This window comes from Melanostigma gelatinosum (genome assembly GCF_949748355.1).
Source record: "Melanostigma gelatinosum genome assembly, chromosome: 19".
Lineage (NCBI taxonomy): Eukaryota > Metazoa > Chordata > Actinopteri > Perciformes > Zoarcidae > Melanostigma > Melanostigma gelatinosum.
Genome location: NC_136652.1, coordinates 22,782,533 through 22,800,362, shown reverse-complemented (window position 1 = coordinate 22,800,362; position 17,830 = coordinate 22,782,533). Strand labels below are relative to the sequence as shown.

At 41.0% G+C, this 17,830-nt stretch overlaps 3 protein-coding genes across 3 annotated transcripts in view; 1 reads left to right on the top strand and 2 right to left on the bottom strand.

Moving 5' to 3' along the window:
- Positions 1 to 17: 17 nt before the first annotated feature.
- LOC306793747 (protein Z-dependent protease inhibitor-like) lies at positions 18 to 7,575 on the bottom strand. Its single transcript, XM_079291502.1, has 6 exons — positions 7,452 to 7,575; positions 3,072 to 3,362; positions 2,717 to 2,998; positions 1,685 to 1,958; positions 1,407 to 1,554; positions 18 to 1,233 (listed from the first exon to the last, which is right to left on the bottom strand). The coding sequence occupies exons 2-6, from the start codon at positions 3,346 to 3,348 to the stop codon at positions 1,045 to 1,047; spliced, it is 1,170 nt and encodes a 389-aa protein (XP_079147628.1). The 5' UTR covers positions 3,349 to 3,362; positions 7,452 to 7,575; the 3' UTR covers positions 18 to 1,044.
- A 3,202-nt stretch (positions 7,576 to 10,777) lies between these two features.
- On the bottom strand, positions 10,778 to 14,763 carry xrcc3 (X-ray repair complementing defective repair in Chinese hamster cells 3). Its single transcript, XM_079290578.1, has 7 exons — positions 14,612 to 14,763; positions 14,320 to 14,457; positions 14,022 to 14,222; positions 12,762 to 12,916; positions 12,477 to 12,689; positions 11,440 to 11,474; positions 10,778 to 11,088 (listed from the first exon to the last, which is right to left on the bottom strand). Exons 1-7 carry the CDS (start codon positions 14,664 to 14,666, stop codon positions 10,872 to 10,874), a joined length of 1,014 nt encoding a protein of 337 aa, XP_079146704.1. The 5' UTR covers positions 14,667 to 14,763; the 3' UTR covers positions 10,778 to 10,871.
- Positions 14,764 to 15,071: 308 nt separating this feature from the next.
- brf1b (BRF1 general transcription factor IIIB subunit b) overlaps positions 15,072 to 17,830 on the top strand; it is a 27,807-nt gene continuing 25,048 nt past the window's right edge. The window contains exons 1-3 of the mRNA XM_079290697.1: positions 15,072 to 15,112; positions 15,913 to 16,114; positions 16,503 to 16,583. Coding sequence (XP_079146823.1) covers positions 15,931 to 16,114; positions 16,503 to 16,583 — 265 coding nt within the window. The 5' untranslated portion in view covers positions 15,072 to 15,112; positions 15,913 to 15,930. The remainder of the gene's footprint in view (positions 15,113 to 15,912; positions 16,115 to 16,502; positions 16,584 to 17,830) is intronic.

The following is a 17,830-nucleotide window of genomic DNA, read 5'->3' as shown; positions in this document are numbered from 1 at the left end:
TTTGATGACATCATGTGTTGTGTGACAAAAGGCAGAAGTTAATTTTAATGTTTAATGTTTTACACTTATTTAAATAAGTACAGGATATTTTCACACATGCGAACAGTACAAATGCTATGATAGCGGTTGTCATGCTAACTAAACAAAGTCATCAGTTTATCATTAGTTATTTGTCTTTAAGTGCATTTGAATGGTTTAAATCAAACCCAGTTACACCAGTAACTCTAGTGTCTCCACCATCACAACACTGACCACAAATAGACCCTTTTACAGAGTTACAAGCTTTAAACACTGAATTAAAAGTCTTTCCAACATCTAAATGTCTGTTTCATGTTCTCATGTCACAACCCGGTGTTTCATTTTAACAAGTGACCGTGTTCACTGGTGACTCAGCCGAATCACCAGTGACCGTGGTACTGGTGACTCAGCTAAATGTGTCCCTCGTAGTAACTTAATGGTTGGTGGATAACAAACAGATCATTTAGTGACTTGTAGTGGGTTAAGGGTTAGGGTTAGTTAAATTAGATTAAGTTTAGTTAAGCGTAGATTAGGTTTAGTTACACCAAGTTTCTCCTCCACATGTTTCGATGTGGACACTGAATATTTCTACTTAAACACATCATCGTTTACAAACTGTAAAAGGGTCTATATGTTGTACTACTCCTTATACTAGTAATAGTATTAGTACCAGTAGCTCTAATACTATTACTACTAACCACACGTCTCCTCGTGTCCAACCTTAATGGTTTATGACCAACACAAACCAGTGTCTGTGCGTTCAGACCAGTTCAACCAGTGTCTGTAAGTTAGGATCAGTTTAACCAGTATCATTGGGTCATAAACCAGAGTGTTGGACACATTGATGGTGGTTGTTGTAAAGTCAGAGGATCAATAAACGTCTTCCTGAATGATGAAGCTCATCATCATCATCGATGGTTCAGACAAAACACAAAAGTACTATAGTGTAAAATATGAAACGTTCTCAGGACCCTCAGATGTATCTAAAGACCCCTCAGGGGGTCTCAGGCCTCAGGTTTGGTTTCTTTACTTCCTGGAGGGATCGACCACGCGGCCCATCAACAGAACGCCGCCGCTCGTCTGCTGGTAGACGATGAAGACGAAGGGCCTGTTGACGGTCAGGCGAGGAGGAAGAGTAGAGGAAGTGCTTGCTCCGCCTCCTGCGGTGATGTCATCGCTGCTCTCGTCGACAGACAGGACACATTTATGATAAACCTGAAAAAAACAGACAGGAAGTGTTTCACAATAAAAGTCCAAACCAACAATAGAGACACAATAAAAAAAGTAATTCATTAAATAAAAGATTTGAACAACATCAGATCTCTGATGTGGGACCTTACAGACCGGTCCAACAGCCCCACATCCCCATCAGATCTCTAGTAACTCACCTGTGTGAGTTTGATTCCTTCAGATCCACCGATGTTGCTGATGTCAGCGTCCTCCTGAAACACCTGCGTGATGTTGAGAGTCTGCAGGACGTCCCGCAGAGAGTAGGAACGCTCTAACAGGAAGCGAGGAAGCTGCACCTCCAATTTCCTGTTTACAAAATAAAACATCAGAATTGTTGGGTTATGTAGTGTTCATTGTTTCTGTTAAATAATCAACAAATTACATAAATGAACAAGGTAGGAAATAAGGAAGCAGGAAAGGAAACCGGGTGTCTCACGTCCTCTTCAGCTTTCTGATCCAGGTCTGGATCTTCTCTCCAGTCACTTCCTCTTCGACGGCGGTGACGTCCACGCCTTCATCAGGCAGCAGAACCAACATGGCTGCCCCGCCCACCATCGGCAGCTTCAACACGCCGACCTTCACCGAGGGGTCGTAGGCCAGGAAGTACTTATCGGACCTGAACATCATGGGAACCATCACGACGTCATACCTGCCCACGTAGAAACGCTCGTCCTGAGTGAAGGACGCGTTAAAGGACGGACTGAACTGGGCTGCAACACAGACACAACTTTATTAATACGAACAGACACAGAGAGAAACAGACAACCACGCCCCATTATAGATAGCCCCTCCCACCAGGACAAAGTATTTTAAAAGTTATTTGCTCATTTAAATCAAGATTGAAGACCTTTCTGTTTGCTGCTGCCTTTAATTGAACCACGTTCAATTAATATATTAATCAATTTCCTGCATTTCTGCATTTTACTACTGCATTTTATTTCTTACAGTTTTTAAATTGTTTTTGAAATCTCCTTTTCTTTTGCCTTGTGTTTTGATGCTTTTAATGGTTTTATGTGAAGCACTTTGAATTACCTTGTTGTTGAAATGTGCTATACAAATAAACTTACCTTGCCTTCATACATCTGTAATAAACATGTTTATTTAGTGTTTATACATCTGTAATAAACATGTTTATTTAGTGTTTATACATCTGTAATAAACATGTTTATTTCGTGTTCATACATCTGTAATAAACATGTTTATTTCATGTTCATACATCTGTAATAAACATGTTTATTTAGGGTTCATACATCTGTAATAAACATGTTTATTTCGTGTTCATACATCTGTAATAAACATGTTTATTTAGGGTTCATACATCTGTAATAAACATGTTTATTTAGGGTTCATACATCTGTAATAAACATGTTTATTTAGGGTTCATACATCTGTAATAAACATGTTTATTTAGGGTTCATACATCTGTAATAAACTTGTGTTAGTTGTGAACGCAGCGTTAGACGCGTACCTTTAAAGAAGGCGCTGGTGGCCAGCAGCAGCTGTGTGTTTGGGTCCAGGTCTGTCACCAGCTCCAGGACCTGGTTTCCCGTCTGCTCCTGGGTCCAGCGGTTGATGGTGTCAGTGGCTTCCTGCGTCACCGTGTAGACCAGACTCTGAGCGTTCCCCCCAAACTTAGTCTGAACCAGGTCCTGGTAGGAGGACGACACTGGAAAGCCTAGAGACGGGAGGACGGCCACGCCCTGCTTCAGGTTCTCCTGTTGGACGGTGGTCCTCAGACTCTGAAACAGGTCTAAGAACAGCAAAGACTGTAGTCTCACAGGTATGAGTCACAATACTAACCATCGTCTAGACCTCAGACCTACCTGGGAGCGTCTGCGGGTCCAGTCCAGTCAGGCCGAGTCCCTGCAGCAGCTGGTCCCGGGTCGGCCCGTTGGAGGCGCTCACCAGCGCCAGCAGCCCGGCGGACAGGGTGAACGTAGACAGGAAGACGTTGTCGTCGGTCCGGCTGGAGACGGCTCGGTACAGTCGGGCGGCAAAGTCTGCATTCCTATTGGTCAGATCCTCCACCAACGGACCAACGGGCTCAGAGGAGCACAGACTCAGGAGGACGACCAATGAGAGTGGGGCGGAGGGAGACATGATAACAGCGCCCTCTGGTGGAGGACACAGTTCACTGTTACACCACTGTTTTATTCTCTTAATCTGTAACAATAAAGAGTTTATTATATTGTGACACAAATGTTTTTCTAACGACATCATCAACAACCTGCTCACTCTATGAATAAAGAAATTCCATTATCCAAACCGCTTATCATATTCAGGGGCGAAGGCGGGGTTCACTACACTGGACAGGGCGCCAGTTTACCGCAGGGCACATGTAGAGACAGACAAACATTCACGCGCACATTCACACCTACGGGCAATTTCGAGTCTCCAAATAACCTAAGCTGCATGTCTTTGGACTGTGGGAGGACGCCGGAGAACCCGGAGGGAACCCAAATAAAGAAATGATTATTAAGATATAAAATACAAATGTAAAGTCATTTTAATGTTTCTGTGATGTCAATTTGTAATAAAATATTTTCAGATCGGAGCTGTTTGTCACACATGGCTGCTGCTGTGCTTCTGTGATCTTGTGGTTGGCATTTCTATCCAACAATAATCTAAGGAATCCTAACTAGTACTAAAATCCCAGTACGAGACTGAATCAAGAAGTCTCCAAACAACCTTTTTCAGATAAACTGTGGACATTATCTGTATTTTGTGGAGGTTTTCTGGCTTCATCCTGCTGATCTTTGGGCCTGGTAGGCCTTGAAGCCTAAGGACCGGACCATGCCACCCAAAGCTTCAAACAATGCCACTGAGGAACATGTCACCATGGCTCACATGTTTGAATTGTTGGACCAGCAAAAAGACTTCTACAAAACTTTGCTCGAACAACAGGAAAAAAGCTTCAAGACATGTGTACAGATCATAGTTGATTCTTCAAACAGGAGGATTGATGATCTGTCGAAGCAGACCTACGATCTTAAGGTGAGCCTCGAAATGACTCAAAAAGATTTTGATGATTTTAAAATGTCATGTAAAACTGGTTTCAAAAATTGTTATGAAACCAGGACAGATTTGGACACAATCTGCAAAAGTTTAATCTCAATCTCAGACAAGTCAGACTATCTGGAGGGCCGGTCCAGACACCATAATATTGTGGTAGACGGCATTAAAGAGTCTGGTAAAGAAAACCTGACTGACTGTGAAGAAAAGGTGAGAAAACTTCAGTGAAAAACTACAACTGGATCATCTGAAGATAGAGTTGGATGGGACCCATCGGGTTGGGAAGCATATTCCATCTTCACAAAAACCCCGACCCATTGTGGTCCGATTTCTACGGCTGCAGGATAAACTCTCTGTTCTACATAAAGCTAAACATCTGAAGGGCTCAGGCATCTTTATCAACGAGGACTTCCCTGAATCCATCCGCCAAAGAAGAAAGGAACTTCTCCCAGCAATGAAGGCAGCTCGAGAGAGAGAGAGAGGCGACATTGCATATTTGAGATACGACAAACTTATTGTCCATCCACATCAGGTGTTGATACTACAGATCTCAGTTTACTGATATTTCTTAGATGGAAGAAACATGACCTGGACAGCTGCTTAACATGAGGGTCAACGACATGGATCGATCAAAGAAAATCCCAAGATTGCGCAGGTTGCAATGGGCAGCAGAGGAGAGTGGACCAATAATCTGCCTGATCATGGTAATATTGGTCATGAATTAGCTAACAATATTCCGGCTTGTCATGGGAATCCACTGGATTTTATTCCAACAAATGTCCCTATTATCTCTAATTTTATGCCGCCAAATATTCAAGAAATAAGTGATATAATTGATGATGTCAAAACATCTTCGGCTGGCCATGACAACATTTCTGCATTTCTTGTCAAACAGGTGAAACAGTCTATATTGCAGCCACTTGTTCACATCGTCACCTTGTCTTTGGAAACAGGTGTTGTGCCAGAGGATTTAAAAATTGCCAAAGTTATTCCTTTGTTTAAAGCAGAAAACCCGCTTTGTTTTAACAACTATAGACCCATATCTATATTGCCTTGTTTTTCAAAAATACTAGACACAAAAGGATTATGTTTCATGGAGAGTCCAATTCAATTCTTTACAAACACCAGTATGGTTTCCGTAAAAATCACTCAACTTATATGGCTTTACTTTACCTTGTTGATAAAGTTATCTCTGCACTTGACAGTAATGAATTTACTTGCAGTATTTTTATAGACCTTTCCAAAGCCTTCGATACAGTAAACCATCATATTTTATTGGAAAAGCTGCATAAATATGGTTTCCATGACATTGCATGCTAAACAATTATGTCTCCAACAGAAGACAGTTTGTTTGTGTTGAAGGTTGTTATTCAAACAAAGCAGACTAATATGTGGGGTTCCACAGGGGTCCATTCTGGGACCATTATTATTCCTTATTTATATTAATGATTTGTCTAATGTGTCAAAAAGCCTTTTTCCGACAATGTTGGCAGATGACACAACCCTCGTTCTCTCTCATTCAAATGTCACTTCCCTGATTATGGAAGCTAATGCTGGTTTAACTGCCTATGCTACATGGTTCATATTAAATAAACTATCTTTGAATATCAAAAAATCTAATTTTATTATTGTCAGTGGCAAAAAATTGTACTCTCAGGATTTATCTAAAATTAAAATTGAATCTGTTGAGATGCCTCAAGTGGCATCTACAAAATTCCTAGGAATTATTATTGATGAGAGTTTAAGTTGGCGTAAACATATTGACTGTTAGTAGAAAAATAAACAAATCTATTGGAATAATGAGGGTTAGACATCTTGTCTCTGCAAACTGTCTCCTTATTCTTTATTACAGTATCATTTATCCCTATCTTTCATATTGTAATGTAGTTTGGTATTGTCCAGAAACGTTTTGTTCGGATCGCAACCCGATCAGAGTCACACTTCTCATCTGCTCCTCTATTTCAGATTCTTACTATTTATGACATCAATATTTCACAAACTTGTGTTTTCATTTATAAGATACTTTCAGGTGAAGGAATATTCCTGATCATTTCAAGACCTGCTATAAATCCAATTCACAGGTTCACTCTGCATGCCTCGCTGTTGGTGAAGTTGATTTGCCGCTTAATAAATTTATGGATGTGTTCATTACGTTATGGCACATATTGTGCTGACTCAGCATTCTGAGTCATGTGTGTGTGCTTAGTGTGTACTTGCTCTCATGTCCTCTTGATGGCTGGTTGCATACATGAGGTTAAAGCACTCATAATGATATGAGTGTTATTAGTACAGCAGCACATCATTACTGTAGAACATGATGAAGGTGGATCATGATGAGAACACAGAGAATCACACACTATTGATCTTCACTGCTTCAGTTGATTGAATGTCTGATGATGAATAATACACACACACATACTGATCCGCCCACACACACATATTCACACTGCTAGTTCTACATGTGATCTACACACACATGTACATACACACATACAGTACATGATGCATGAGGCATACAGCACATATGTCCTCATGTTAATGAGTGTCATTGGATCCTCGTTGGCTTGTTTTTATTATTATTCTGAAAGAGTTGAGATCATTATTGTCGCTGTAGATCTCATTGGATGATGCATCATGAAGTCTACTGCCAGCAGCACATAAAGACATGTCATGTGATTGGTTGGGCTGATGAGGCATTAAAATGAGCCGATTCATTACCAACACTGACGCATTGAACGTGTCTGATGTGTTGCCGTGCTTCTTGTCTGGTCCTCTCAGCGGTGCCGCTGTTATATTTTGCTGTGATTTCGGTCTTGACTTCCTCATATGCGTTCATGATCATCTCCTGCTCGTCAGCGGAGAACAAAGAGGCTCTTTCTGTGACTTTATTTCACATTGTACTGTTAGAACATCATGGTTTCTGTGATCCACGCTTCCCCCTTTAGAAGTAGGACGGGCACGCGCAATCATCCTGATCCTGATCGTCTGGTTCAAATTAACGAGACTGTTTCAGAGGATCAGCCTCGCAGGAACCGAGATAGCCTGACATCAATCATCTCGTTAATGTCGGCTGCTAACAGGACATTTGATCGACTTAGTGAACCACTACGAGGAACGGGGCCCTGATCACCTGTATAGATCTATCTATTGATACACAGCTGACGTCAGACAGTAAACAATATAAAACAAACCTTCAGTTGATGTTCTGTGATCTTCGTCTTTCTGCTCTCGAGCTGCGCATCACCATCAAGCTCTTGAGCCGATCAGTCAACTTCACTTCCGGCCTCATTTCGCCAAAATAAAGGTCGTGTCTCCACGCAGGTTTCAAACAGAAACAGAAACTACGGAGTCCCGGAAGTCCTGAATGGTGATTTTAAGTGTTTAAAATCAAAGACAAAACCCGTTTGTTTGTCTCCAACAACGCGCTATGCTCGCGGGTAGTTTCACACTTTTATTTCGAAAGCGATTTTCCAGACCTCCGGTCACTTCTGTGAAAGAAGTTCCTGCGCATGCTCACTGACAGCTGCCTGACGTCATGGTGTTGTACCTGTAAATGTCAGCAGGAGGCGGTGCTGCTGCACGAGACACTCAGGAGGAGGACAATAGAAAATACTACAACAGAATAGAACAGTTTTCTACTTCCGGTTTCCTGTCAGTGTTTGGAGCTCAAAGACATAAATCAACCAGTCAGCTGATATCATTAAATTATTAAATTATAAAATCATTAAATCAATAAATCATTAAATTATTTATACTATTTAACTCTATATCTATATGTACTCTATATCTATTGTCACGACCCGGCTCAAAAAGTCATAACATGAGGGAGGCAAGACGAGTTATAAAAGTAATAGACATTTATTTAAAGTACAAGTAACTAAATAAACACTCAGAACGAGGCAGCAGCCAGCCAGGTCCTCCACACAGGAGTCAGAGAGGAACCCAGCCAAAGAAGAGGGGCAGCCTTTATAGCTGGACCAACCCAGCAGGCTCAGGTGGGGCTCGTTAGCTGCCGATCAACATCCTGCAAGACAACCTGAGAAGAAACAGACACAGACCCCTGGTGGAAGGGAGGGGTCGTCACACTATATATAGTCTATTTAACTCTATATCTATATACAGTCTATATGTACTCTATATACAGTCTATTTAACTCTATATCTATATATAGTCTATTTAACTCTATATCTATATGTAGTCTATTTAACTCTATATCTATATATAGTCTATATGTACTCTATATACAGTCTATTTAACTCTATATCTATATATAGTCTATTTAACTCTATCTATATGTAGTCTATTTAACTCTATCTATATATAGTCTATTTAACTCTATATCTATATACAGTCTATATGTACTCTATATACAGTCTATTTAACTCTATATCTATATATAGTCTATTTAACTCTATCTATATGTAGTCTATTTAACTCTATATCTATATATAGTCTATATGTACTCTATATACAGTCTATTTAACTCTATATCTATATGTAGTCTATTTAACTCTATCTATATGTAGTCTATTTAACTCTATCTATATATAGTCTATTTAACTCTATATCTATATATAGTCTATATGTACTCTATATACAGTCTATTTAACTCTATATCTATATATAGTCTATTTAACTCTATATCTATATGTAGTCTATTTAACTCTATCTATATATAGTCTATTTAACTCTATATCTATATATAGTCTATATGTACTCTATATACAGTCTATTTAACTCTATATCTATATATAGTCTATTTAACTCTATATCTATATGTAGTCTATTTAACTCTATATCTATATGTAGTCTATTTAACTCTATCTATATATAGTCTATTTAACTCTATATATAGTCTATATGTACTCTATATACAGTCTATTTAACTCTATATCTATATATAGTCTATTTAACTCTATATCTATATGTAGTCTATTTAACTCTATCTATATATAGTCTATTTAACTCTATCTATATATAGTCTATTTAACTCTATATCTATATATAGTCTATATGTACTCTATATACAGTCTATTTAACTCTATATATTCTGCTCTTGCTTCATAACGGAATATTCACAGACTAAGGTCTCTCAAGGTTACCAAACAGAAGAGGTGAACCGTTAGTGCAGCGTGTCCTTTCATTAGAATACAAAAACAACGGCCCTAACTACGGCAAGAGAGGAGGGACAAATACGAGCATGAAAAGGCAATGACATTCTACAACACAGAAATGTGGGGTATAACACTATATCTACATGTACTCTATATCTATATGTACTCTATATCTATATATAGTCTATTTAACTCTATATCTATATGTACTCTATATAACTCTATATCTACTCTATATCTATATATAGTCTATTTAACTCTATATCTATATGTACTCTATATATATATGTACTCTATATAACTCTATATCTATATATAGTCTATTTAACTCTATATCTACATGTACTCTATATCTATATGTACTCTATATCTATATATAGTCTATTTAACTCTATATCTATATGTACTCTATATATATATGTACTCTATATAACTCTATATCTACTCTATATATATATATAGTCTATTTAACTCTATATCTATATGTACTCTATATATATATGTACTCTATATAACTCTATATCTATATGTACTCTATATATATATGTACTCTATATAACTCTATATCTATATGTACTCTATATCTATATATAGTCTATTTAACTCTATATCTATATATAGTCTATATGTACTCTATATATAGTCTATTTAACTCTATATCTATATAGAGTCTATTTAACTCTATATCTATATGTACTCTATATCTATATATAGTCTATTTAACTCTATATCTATATGTACTCTATATCTATATATAGTCTATTTAACTCTATATCTATATGTACTCTATATCTATATATAGTCTATTTAACTCTATATCTATATGTACTCTATATCTATATATAGTCTATTTAACTCTATATCTATATGTACTCTATATCTATATATAGTCTATTTAACTCTATATCTACTCTATATCTATATATAGTCTATATGTACTCTATATATAGTCTATTTAACTCTATATCTATATAGAGTCTATTTAACTCTATATCTATGGTCAGGGCCATAAGTATTTGGACTGTGACACCATCCTTCTAATTTTGCTTATTTACACAAACTAGTCAATATGTGGTTGAAGACTTTCAGCTTTAATTCAATGTCTAAAACAAAACAATCACAATAACTGTTTAAGGAATCACTTTGACACAGCTACACATGTTCACAGGCTCAAGAGTAATTGGACATAATTATATATATGTACATAATATTATAGTTTATATATCTTATATTAATATAATTATATTTATTATATTATATATCTCATATTATATTTGTAGAATAGAATATATCTATATATATATATATATATATATATATATATATATATATATATATATATATATATATATAGATATATTCTATTCTACAAATATATGATATATAAACTATAATATATAATATAATATATATCTATATATATATATCAATATATCTATATATATATATATATATATATATATATATATAGATAGATAGATAGATAGATGGATGATGTTATGAGCTCATCACCCCTCTGACCCCCTCCCTCCAAACAGCTAAGTCCCGCCCACCTTGTGCTAAATGAGGAGCGAGTACCACCTCCAGCCTGCGGAGGGTGCTGCTCTGGTCGCCGTGGGTAACCGTTGCCTGGAGACGGCGCATCATTAGCCGAACCATCACCTGATTGGCCCAAACCAACCCGAGAGCTGGTGACACGCTGGAGGACGATTGGCTGAGAGAAAGAGAGAAATAATGTTGTTAAATATGTTCATATTGAAATTATTCAACAGAAGAGTTACAAGTTATAATCATGAACAGTAATTTAAAATGATTTAAAATAAAGAATTAGTGATAAACTATCACATGACACCTCTCGACCAATCAGACGCTCTGTACAGAAGTGTCTGTAAATCATCTCTTTTATAACATTAACTAAATGTCCATGAATAAATCATCTTGTACAACATTAACTGCTAAATGTTTATGAATCTTTCACAGACTTAACTTTAGAAGAACAATCTCACTTTATACACTTTTGTCTTTTCAATCATTTTTCAGGAAGAAAACATCAAAAAGTTTTTACCTCAAACTGTCGTCTGAGCTGAAAACATCCGTCACCTGAAAGAAAGAAACGCTCGACATGTGAAACGGTTCGTAACAACTACAAGTAACCCTCAGAGATGACGTGTACAAATACAACAAATACAACAAATACAACAAACCTCTTCTCCATGTGTCAGGACCTCATTAAAGAACCAGTCAGCCCTCACCGATAACAGACCCTCAACAGACCCTCACCGATAACAGACCCTCAACAGACCCTCACCGATAACAGACCCTCACTGATAACAGACCCTCAACAGACCCTCACTGATAACAGACCCTCAACAGACCCTCACCGATAACAGACCCTCAACAGACCCTCACCGATAACAGACCCTCACTGATAACAGACCCTCAACAGACCCTCACCGATAACAGACCCTCAACAGACCCTCAACAGACCCTCACCGATAACAGACCCTCAGTGATAACAGACCCTCAACAGACCCTCACCGATAACAGACCCTCACTGATAACAGACCCTCAACAGACCCTCACCGATAACAGACCCTCACTGATAACAGACCATCAACAGACCCTCACCGATAACAGACCCTCAACAGACCCACACCGATAACAGACCCTCACCGATAACAGACCCTCACTGATAACAGACCCTCAACAGACCCTCACCGATAACAGACCCTCACTGATAACAGACCATCAACAGACCCTCACCGATAACAGACCCTCACTGATAACAGACCCTCAACAGACCCTCACCGATAACAGACCCTCACTGATAACAGACCCTCAACAGACCCTCACCGATAACAGACCCTCACTGATAACAGACCCTCACCGATAACAGACCCTCAACAGACCCTCACCGATAACAGACCCTCAACAGACCCTCACCGATAACAGACCCTCAACAGACCCTCACCGATAACAGACCCTCAACAGACCCTCACCGATAACAGACCCTCACTGATTTAAATAGTGAAATACTTAAATAGTGACATTCCAAGTGAAAACCCCTTTTTGAGACGGCCCCACTGGACAGGTGTGTGTTACCTGGTTGATACAAAGGACAGGTGTGGTGAACTCCAGGCTCAGGTGACGCAGTGTGGAGGAGAAAGTGATGAGCTGTTTCGTCCTCTCCAGCCAATCAGCAGCCTGGAACTCAGACCTGAACAGAGCCGCCAATGAGTCCACCACAAGGAGTCGGACCAGACCCCGAGCAAGCAGCAGGGGGACTCGGCGAGAGAGACACACCTGCAGGGAGTCCTGGAGTCAAAGAAACCACCCGTGAGTACCTGAACAGTCAGTCAGTGATCAGAGGTGAGAGGTGAGCCTCACCAGGTCAGCAGCGTGTTCTACGTAGACGTGGTCACTGAACTGGAGGCTGCTGATCAGTGGCGGAGGGACGTCGGAGCGCAGGAACGACTGATTCCTGATCAGCTGCTGCAGACGTCTGATAGGAAACGAGTCCTCAGTGCAGATGTACACCGCTCCTGTAGAGACGGTGAACGCACCACGTTACCATCTACACAGGTCAGTGAACGCACCACGTTACCATCTACACAGGACAGTGAACGCACCACGTTACCATCTACACAGGTCAGTGAACGCACCACCTTACCATCTACACAGGTCGGTGAACGCACCACCTTACCATCTACACAGGTCAGTGAACGCACCACCTTACCATCTACACAGGTCAGTGAACGCACCACGTTAACACATGTCGGTGAACGCACCACGTTACCATCTACACAGGTCAGTGAATGCACCACGTTACCATCTACACAGGTCAGTGAACGCACCACGTTAACACATGTCAGTGAACGCACCACGTTACCATCTACACAGGTCAGTGAACGCACCACGTTACCATCTACACAGGTCAGTGAACGCACCAAGTTAACACGTTTACACAGGTCATTGAACGCACCACGTTACCATCTACACAGGTCAGTGAACGCACCACGTTACCATCTACACAGGTCAGTGAACGCACCACGTTAACATCTACACACGCACCACATTAACACACGTCTACACAGGTCAGTGAATGCACCACGTTAAAACAACAGCTTCAGCGTCTACATCGGTTCTCCATCAACTTTCGGTTTTCTATTCAGCTCATTCTGCTTACTCTGATGGTGCGTTCACTGACCTGAGTCCAGCCCTCTGTACTGTCCTGATGGTGTGTTCACTGACCTGAGTCCAGCTCTCTGTACTGTCCTGATGGTGCATTCACTGACCTCAGTCCAGCCCTCTGTAGTGTCCTGATGGTGCGTTCACTGACCTGAGTCCAGCTCTCTGTACTGTCCTGATGGTGCATTCACTGACCTGAGCCCAGCTCTCTGTACTGTCCTGATGGTGCATTCACTGACCTGAGTCCAGCCCTCTGTACTGTCCTGATGGTGCGTTCACTGACCTGAGTCCAGCTCTCTGTACTGTCCTGATGGTGCATTCACTGACCTGAGCCCAGCTCTCTGTACTGTCCTGATGGTGCATTCACTGACCTGAGCCCAGCTCTCTGTACTGTCCTGATGGTGCATTCACTGACCTGAGTCCAGCTCTCTGTACTGTCCTGATGGTGCCTTCACTGACCTGAGTCCAGCCCTCCGTACTGTGTTGGGTACTGCACAGACAGACAGATCTGTAGAGCTAGCTGGGTCTTTCCTGCTCCACTCTCTCCAGACAGCTCCGTGATACCCCCCACAGGTAGCCCCCCCCTCAGCAGCTGGTCCAGGACAGGACATCCCACACCGAGTCTGAGGCCGGACTCGGACCTGCGACGGAGCTCGAGGGCTGCAAACACAAAGACACACGGCGGGTGAGTGAGTACGCATCGTTGTGACATCACCCCTGTGACGTCCAATCAGAAGGCCCCTCACTGATCCCTGACCTGTGATTGGAGGATGGCGTCTGCAGGCGGTGGCAGCGGCGGTGAGCAGCTGCTGGACGTCTGAGCCGGACAGACTGGTGAGTCTCTGGAGGTCTGGACCGGAGACACTCAACACGTCAGGGAGGGACCTCAGTCCAGCTGGGGGGGGGGAGAGAACACAAGGTTACCATAACCCGCCTCACAGACAATGTTTTAGGGTCTAAGACCATCTGAAGGAAGATCTAATGAACAGAACTTCTATTATATTCACAGATGTTAAAGTGTGATGTTTGTGAATGGAGTCTGGTGTCACCTCTCCTCACGGCTGCTATGATCCTCGGGTTGAGCTCCAGCTGGTCCCAGTTCATGTCCTCATGTCTTCACGTCCTCCCGCTGCTTCACTCACACAAGAGACCGTGGAAAAGTCACTAAACGTTTTTCTACGAGAAACTTCCGCAGCTCTCGTTCTACTTCCGCAAACCAACCGGCGCTACCTGATGACGTGATGGGGAGCCGAAGACGAGTGCCCGAAGACGCATTCAGGCAGCGCTGGTTGGACGCGTTTAATCTGGTCTGCGGGGGAGTCCGGTTATATTTAAACAATAACATCCAGTCCATCTTATTATGTACTTCAATAACAATGTGAATATAGTCTGTAATTTTTTATATAAAACGGAACACATAGATTTAATTTTAAATGATAAGTTTAATTTTCCCGCCATCGATGTACAAACTCCCCCACGTGAGATCGCGACTCTGTGACGTCATTGCACCGCGCCACAGGAAGAAAACAAACCACCCGAAACCCTGATCGGTTTGTATGATCAATAATCTAAAGTATTTAAATCACTAACGTTAAATGTTTAAATGAACCGTTAAATACATTTATGTAGTTCAGTCTGACGCTGGAACTACTAAACAAAATGGATTCTACCGCGAAAATAACGGCTGCGTCGTGTTTTTAACCGCGAAACTGTTCCTACTGGACTATTGTTTTAACGAACTGTTTCTACTGGACTCTATTGTTTTTACTGTTTATATTGTTTAAAAACAATAGAGTCCAGTTTGAGTCCAGTAGAAACAGTTAGTTAGTTAACTGTTTCTACCAGACTCTATTGTTTTAACTGTTTCTACTGGACTCTGTTGTTTTAACGTTAAGATTAACAGATCTCTAGTTAAGATAACCGGACCTCTGATTAAGATAACCGGCCCTATGGTTAAGATAACCGGACCTCTGGTTAAGATAACCGGTCCTCTGATTAAGATAACCGGCCCTATGGTTAAGATAACCGGACCTCTGGTTAAGATAACCGGTCCTCTGATTAAGATAACCGGCCCTATGGTTAAGATAATTGGTCCTCTGGTTAAGATAACCGGTCCCCTGGTTAAGATAACCGTCCCTCTGGTCAAGATAACTGGTCCTCTCTCTGGTTAAGATTAACATAATTAACCTGCACTTGTTTTTATTTCTAATAACTTTCCTCTGTGTGACTTTTCCTTTAATATACATGTGTAAATAAAACGAACATAATTGGTGAATTAGTTTATAAATACATGTTAACTAGTTCATCTTGAACGGTTTAAGAACCTTAAAGTCTCCTCTCTGACCTCCAGGCTGTGTTCACCTTCACCATGAGCTCCCGGGTGTGTAAGACCTGTGGGGGGTCCGACATAGATGTGGATCAGGCCCGGGGCAGCGCCGTGTGTACCGGATGTGGTTCGGTTCTGGAGGACAACATCATCGTCTCAGAGGTCCAGTTTGTGGAGGGAAGTGGAGGAGTTTCATCTGCTGTGGGACAGTTTGTGTCCGCTGACGGTGAGGAAGATAGATAGACACATAAACAATAGAAACAGTAAACCATCACATTCATGAATAGAGTGGTGTAGAACATGAACAATAGAAACACTAAACCATATTTATGAATAGAGTCTGGTGTAGAACATGCACAATAGAAACAGTAAACCATCACATTCATGAATAGAGTCTGGTGTAGAACATGAACAATGTAAACACTAAACCATCACATTTATGAATAGTCTGGTATAGAACATGAACAATAGAAACAGTAAACCATCACATTTATGAATAGTCTGGTATAGAACATGAACAATAGAAACAGTAAACCATCACATTTATGAATAGAGTCTGGTGTAGAACATGAACAATAGAAACACAAAATAGAGTCTGGTGTTTCTGTCTGCAGGTCCAGTTAAGGCTCCTCTTCTTGGTTCTGGATTTCACACCAGTGTTGGAAAAGAGTCCAGAGCTCAGACCCTGCAGGGCGGTGAGTAACATCTTCAACATCATCATCACCTGAGTAACCTGTCTTACTTGTTACCACTAGACTAACTTGTTAGCACCTGACTAACTTGTCGTACCTGTCACCACCAGACTAACCTGTTACCACCTGTCTAACTTGTTACCACCTGACTAACTTGTTACCACCAGACTAACTGGTTAGCACCTGACTAACCTGTCGTACCTGTCACCACCTGTCTAACTTCTTACCACCTTTCTAACTTCTTACCACCTGACTAACTTGTTACCACCTGACTAACCTGTCTTACCTGTTACCACCTGACTAACCTGTTACCACCAGACTAACCTGACTAACTTGTTACCACCAGACTAACCTGACTAACTTGTTACCACCTGACTAACTTGTTACCACCTGACTAACCTGTCTTACTTGTTACCACCTGACTAACCTGTCTTAGCTGTTACCACCAGACTAACCTGTCTAACTTGTTACCACCTGACTAACCTGTCTTACCTGTTACCACCTGACTAACCTGTTACCACCAGACTAACCTGACTAACTTGTTACCACCAGGCGAACTTGTCTTACCTGTTACCACCTGACTAACCTGTCTTACCTGTTACCACCAGACTAACCTGTCTACCTTGTTACCACCTGACTAACCTGTCTTACCTGTTACCACCTGACTAACCTGTTACCACCTGACTAACCTGTTGAACCTGTTACCACCTGACTAACCTGACTTACCTGTTACCACCTGACTAACTTGTTACCACCAGACTAACCTGACTAACTTGTTACCACCTGAGACTAACCTGTCTTACCTGTTACCACCTGAGACTAACCTGTCTAACCTGTTCCCACCTGACTAACCTGTCTTACCTGTTACCACCAGACTAACCTGTCTAAGTTGTTATCACCTGACTAATCTGTCTCACTTTTTACCACCTGACTAACCTGTCTAACCTGTTACCACCTGACTAACCTGTCTAACCGGTTACCACCTGACTAACCTGTTACCACCTGACTAACCTGTCTTACTTGTTACCACCTGACTAACCTGTTACCACCAGACAAACCTGTCTAACTTGTTACCACCTGACTAACCTGTCTTACTTGTTACCACCAGACTAACCTGTCTAACTTGTTATCACCTGACTAACCTGTCTAACTTGTTATCACCTGACTAACCTGTTACCACCAGACAAACCTGTCTAACTTGTTACCACCAGACAAACCTGTCTAACTTGTTACCACCTGACTAACCTGTC